The 6,363-nt window shown below is 38.5% G+C and overlaps 1 protein-coding gene across 1 annotated transcript; it reads left to right on the forward strand.

Annotated features, from left to right (window-relative positions):
- The first annotated feature begins 815 nt into the window (after nt 1-815).
- On the forward strand, nt 816-5,204 carry LOC142231055 (uncharacterized). The gene is made up of 2 exons (XM_075301675.1): nt 816-4,332; nt 4,510-5,204. Exons 1-2 carry the CDS (start codon nt 816-818, stop codon nt 5,202-5,204), a joined length of 4,212 nt encoding a protein of 1,403 aa, XP_075157790.1.
- The last annotated feature ends 1,159 nt before the right edge of the window (nt 5,205-6,363 follow it).

The raw sequence follows: 6,363 nt of genomic DNA on the forward strand, positions 1-6,363 counted from the left end.
GGATATGCATGGGTGTTTGAGGCCATATACTAACACCATGTACCAAATTTCAGCCGGATCGGATGAAATTTGCTTCTCTTAGAGGCTCCGCAAGCCAAATCGGGGGATCGGTTTATATGGGGGTGGTGGTGAACGTACTTTTAATCCACACTGTGCTCGCTTCAAATTTATTATTATTTACTTCATTCATGCTTAGCTGTCTATTTGTTATATTATATATTTCTCGTTGTGTATAACACATTGCTCTCATTCATAAATATAACACTGTGTTCTCATTCATAATTATACTCATTGCTCTTGTTACTTTAATAATCTCACGTAGAATGATTCTCAATGAGTATTGTTATTGTTGTTTTTTATATTACTTTACTAATATGAATATGTTGTTGTTGCTTTCAAAAACTGTTAATATCAATGAATGTAAACCTATGAATGAAAAAGAGTAAGCTTAAGCAATACTTTATACGTATGTAGAAAATATGAATGACTTTGAAATATCATTGATAAAATAATGAATGAAGTACCGCTTTAAATTTGGTACACTAGAATTGAACAATGAAATCAAAAATCACTTTAGCTTCGCCCATTGATTGAAACAAGTGAACAGCTCGCGAATAAAGTCTTCAACAGAATTTTTAATAAATCTACCTTATGGTGTAATAAAATTCAAACTCAACATTTGTTTTATTCCTCACCATAAGTGTTGGTCCTTCTGGAACCGGATCATCCAGTCATTTAATAAAATCTGGAATTCCACAACTATCAAAATCGAAAAACGAAGTTATTGTGCAAATTAAAGTAAAAAATAACACATCATGTCTGAAGAAATGAATTCCTTGACGATGACCAGAGGTCGCTTGAAAGGCTCAATTACTCGTGCTTTGGCGTTTGCTCAGGTTCCATCCGCAGAAACAACTTTCGATGATGTGGTTAGCCGCTTGGAGCGTTTGGAAGAGGTTTGGCAAGCGTTTGTAAAATTAACAGATGATTTATACAAATTCAAAGATGTGGAAAATTTTGCGGACTCGGAGGCTGATTTTGCAAGCTACGAAGAGAAATACCTTTCAGCGCGTGGTAAACTGTATGCTTTAAAATCACAATATGCTCCTACTTTGAATGAAAGTACAGCCAACTCGGGAGCAATAGCAAAGTTGGCAGATCAACAGGCTGCATTTTTGGAAAAACTTTCAACGACTAGCCATCCTAAAGAAAATGATTTACCTCGCATAAATATTCCATTTTTTACAGGGACATACAAAGATTGGCCAAGTTTTAAAGATCTTTTTGAGAGCGCTATAGGATCAAAAGGAATATCAAATATTCAAAAGTTTCATTACCTGAAGTCGCTACTCAAAGAAGATGCCGCAAGATTAATACAACATATTCCGGTTACCGAAACTGCTTTTCAAACCACTTGGACAAGGCTCAATGATAGGTATGATCGCCCTAAGCAAATTGTTACTTCTTTCATAGAAGCATTTATGGCCCTACCATCAATATCGACGGAAAATGCTGCAACCATGAGAAAAATATCTGACGGGGCAAATGAAATAATTCGTGGTCTTGATGCTATAGGTAAAGATGAAAGAGATTGGTGGTTAATCTATTTATTGTTATCTAAACTTGATCCTGAATCAAAGAGCAAGTGGATTCGTGAGAGTCGAGATAATCCACTTCCTACCATTAACGATTTTTTTGAATTCTTAGACAATCGCTGCGAAGAGGTTGAATTGTGTGCAAAGAAACAGGCCCATCAATCCAAGCACAGTCATTCAGGCAAGTCACAAGGTAACCATACAAAATGTCTGGTGAGTACTAAAGCAAAACCCAGCTGTTTATTGTGCAAGTCTCCCGACCATTCAATCTTTACATGTCCCACATTTCTGCAAAAAGATATTAATGAGCGCCGTCACTTCGTAAAAGAATCTGCACTATGTTATAATTGTCTCAGACAGGGTCATGCGGTTTCCAACTGTGCATCAAAAGGTAGATGCAAGCAATGTCATCGAAGACATCATTCACTCCAACATCTTCCGAGTAATGAACATGAACCTACATATTTACCCGGTCAAGTTTCGGAGTCTTCACCCCCTGAATCACCGTCTTCTTCTAATAATACAGCTAGTGCCAATATTCAGTGGTCCACTACCGCTAACGTTGCATGTCCCATTTCGTTACCTTCACTTCCATCTAGTAGTAAACATTGTACGTCAGACAAAGAATTTATCATGCCCACTGCTTCTATTTATGTCAAAGATCGCTTTGGAAAGTTTATAACATGTCGAGCTTTATTAGATACCGCTTCAAAGCTGTCTTTTATCACTGAGAGTTGTGCTCAACGTCTAGGCCTTCAAAGATATCCCTCAAAAATAATTGTAAATGGTATTTCATCAATTAAAGCCGAGACAACTCGGGGTTTATGTCAAATATTCGTACGTTCACGCATCTCTGAGCAATCGATTAACGCCAAGGTACAAGTTCTGCCTAAAATAACTACATCTCTTCCTGGCTACAGCTTTGAAAATAAGATCAAAAATCAACTTATGGATTTGCCTCTTGCTGACCCCACATACAACATTTCGTCACAGATTGATATTTTATTTGGCCTAGAACATATTTGGAACATTTTCACATTCAACAAACGTATTGATTCACAGGGCAATACTATTGCAATTTCAACAATTTTTGGATGGGTTGTAACTTGTGCTGAGGCAGAGCAAATTTACAACCAAACTACTACACTTGTTACCACCGTGGATATTGATCGTTGCCTTCGAAGCTTTTGGGAACTAGAAGACACTGAACACCATACTAAAGCCGATCCAGATGACATTTTTGTAGAGACGCACTTTCAAACCACTCACTCGCGTGCAAGTGATGGTAAGTACGTAGTTCAGTTGCCTTTTAAAAATGAAAACCCAATATTTGGAAATACACTAAATGGTGCGCTATCTCGATTCTATGCTGTCGAAAGAAGGCTTCAACGAAATCCAGCAATTCGAGATAAGTATATTGGTTTTATGCGAGATTATGAAAAATTGGGACATATGCGTAAACTCAAACCTCATGAGATTAATGTTACTGATGGTAGAGTTTTTTATCTACCCCATCATCCAGTCTTGGGAGAAAAAATTATAGTCGTGTTTGATGGCTCATTTCAAGATTCCAACGGCATATCGCTTAATAATAACTTGCACATTGGGCCAAGTATACAACGGGACTTATTTGCTGTTTGTTTGAGATTTCGTTTCCACAGGTATGTTTTCTCAGCCGACATAGTAAAAATGTTCAGACAAATATGGATATCTGAACATCACAAAAATTATCAACGTATTGTATGGAGAGAGTCGCCGTTACACGAGGTACAACATTACATTTTATGCACGGTTACATATGGCACATCTTGTGCGCCATATCTTTCAGTACGAGTGTTGGAGCAGTTAGCCTATGATTATAAATCCAAGTTCCCCATTGCATCGAAGGTGGTAATGGAGGACTTTTATGTAGATGATGTTATTACCGGGGCACAAACGGAAGAAGAAATCGTTTTCATACGTGACAATTTGGTAAATCTACTAGCCCAAGCAGGCCTGGAACTAAGGAAATGGGTTTCAAATTGCGTGAGTATATCAGATAGTACACAAGATCAATTGTTTTTTGCAGCTCCCGAAAAGGATGTAAAAAAAGTGCTCGGTATTTTTTGGAGACCATCGTCAGATCAACTGGGGTATCATATAGAACTCAACAAAAATCCAGTCGCAACAAAAAGGCAGGTACTATCTGATGTATCACGTATATTTGATCCCATGGGTTTATTATCTCCTGTGGTAATACAATTTAAAATTCTACTAAGAGAACTATGGTCACACAAGCTATCGTGGGATGAACCACTTCCTGAAAATCTTACACGTCAATGGACAACATTTCGACAAGATTTAATTTCTATTCAAGATTTTACACTTCCACGATACATTTTGAATGATGTTACAAAATTGGAGCTGCATGGTTTCTCGGATGCTTCCATACACGCATACTCTGCCGCAGTTTATTGTCGATTCGTAGACGACACTGGTCATACTCATGTCAAACTCATTGCTGCTAAAACAAGGGTAGCTCCCATCAAACAAAAATCGTTGCCGTGTCTTGAATTATGCGGAGCTCTTATTTTATCTCGTCTACTCAAAAGAATAAAAGAAGCCTTGCCACACAAATCAATTGATATACGAGCTTGGTGTGATTCAACAATTGTTTTGTGTTGGCTATCTCAACCACCCATTAAGTTAAAGACATTCGAAGCCAACAGAACATCAGAAATATTGGAAATATTGCCTCGTAAGTTTTGGAATCATGTTGCCTCTAAAGAAAATCCGGCCGACTGTGCCTCAAGAGGGATGCCTGTATCAACACTTCGTTCCTTTGATCTTTGGTGGAAGGGCCCACAATGGCTGAGGGACCCATTCCAAATCAGTAATATGAATAACTGTTCTAATTCATTTGATGTAATTACAGATCCTGACGCCCTTTCTGCCTTTAAACTTTCTTCAAAAGTTCTGGTCTCAACAGTGAATGACTATAATCCACTACATGAATTGGTACACCGCATTTCGAAATGGAATAAACTCATACGTGTCGTAGCCTACATCTTCAAGTTCATCAATGCCACTAGATATCCACACCAAATAAAATCGCCGAACATTTCGTTCAACAACTTTAAACACGCCGAACTAATTCTGACAAAGTATGCCCAAGATGCCTTTAGCGAAGAGCGCACGCTATTACAAAGTAAACGCCTAGTAAGTACAACATCTTCATTAGCAAAACTACACCCCTTCATAGACGGCAGCGGCTTGTTACGGGTAGGTGGGCGCCTACGTAACTCAGAACTAGACAATGCTTCAAAATATCCAATAATCTTGCCAATATGTAGCCGAATAACCAAATTGATTTTACAAAACCTTCATGAGAAAAATCTGCATCCCGGAGTATCGGCCTTATTTGTTATTGCCCGTCAAACCTATTGGATTATTGATGCAAGAAATCTGATTCGAAATCTAACTCATAATTGCCTCAAATGTTTTCGACAACGACGAATTAATACACAACAGTTATTGGCAGCATGTACAAAATATGTTTCAAGGTTTCTAGCGACGTTGGCATCAAGAATATTTAACTTCTCTGCAACAGCGACCAAAATGGCAATGTAAGAGCTGTAAAACTTAAAACGCAATGCGGAGAAATGACACGTCCTATTTCTACCTTGGTAAAACTTCCCATAATCTGAAACTACGTTTCAGGGGGGCCGGGATGGTGGTGAACGTACTTTTAATCCACACTGTGCTCGCTTCAAATTTATTATTATTTACTTCATTCATGCTTAGCTGTCTATTTGTTATATTATATATTTCTCGTTGTGTATAACACATTGCTCTCATTCATAAATATAACACTGTGTTCTCATTCATAATTATACTCATTGCTCTTGTCACTTTAATAATCTCACGTAGAATGATTCTCAATGAGTATTGTTATTGTTGTTTTTATACCCTCCACCATAGGATGGGGGTATATTAACTTTGTCATTCCGTTTGTAACACATCGAAATATTGCTCTAAGACCCCATAAAGTATATATATTCTGGGTCGTGGTGAAATTCTGAGTCGATCTAAGCATGTCCGTCCGTCCGTCCGTCTGTCCGTCTGTCCGGCTGTCCGTCCGTCTGTGGAAATCACGCTAACTTCCGAACGAAACTAGCTATCGACTTGAAACTTGGCACAAGTAGTTGTTATTGATGTAGGTCGGATGGTATTGAAAATGGGCCATATTGGCCCACGTTTACGTATAGCCCCCATATAAACCGATCCCCAAATTTGGCTTGCGGAGCCTTCCGGAGCAGCAAAATTCATCCGATCCGGTTGAAATTTGGTACGTGGTCTAAGTATACGGTCTCTAACAACCATGCAAAAATTGGTCCATATCGGTCCATAATTATATATAGCCCCCATATAAACCGATCCCCAGATTTGACCTCCGGAGCCTCTTGGAGGGGCAAAATTCATCCGATCCGTTTGAAATTGGGTACCTGATGTTAGTGTACGGTCTCTAACAAGCATGCAAAAATTGGTCCATATCGGTCCATAATTATATGTAGCTCCCATATAAACCGATCCCCAGATTTGAACTCTGGAGCCTCTTGGATGAGCAAAATTCATCCGATCCAATTGAAATTTAGAACGTGGTGTTAGTATATGGTCTCTAACAACCATGCAAAAATTGGTCCATATAGGTCCATAATTATATATAGCTTCCATATAAACCGATCCCCAGATTTGACCTCCGGAGCCTCTTGGAGGAGCAAAAGTCATC

The sequence above is a fragment of the Haematobia irritans genome, chromosome 3 (genome assembly GCF_050003625.1).
Source record: "Haematobia irritans isolate KBUSLIRL chromosome 3, ASM5000362v1, whole genome shotgun sequence".
Taxonomy (NCBI): Eukaryota; Metazoa; Arthropoda; class Insecta; order Diptera; family Muscidae; genus Haematobia; species Haematobia irritans.

Coding starts and splice junctions, on each gene's coding strand:
- LOC142231055 (XM_075301675.1), top strand. CDS start 816: ATGTCTGAAGAAATGAATTCCTTGACGATGACCAGAGGTCGCTTGAAA. Junction 4,333..4,509: donor AATATTGGAAATATTGCCTC/GTAAGTTTTGGA, acceptor ATGTAATTACAG/ATCCTGACGCCCTTTCTGCC.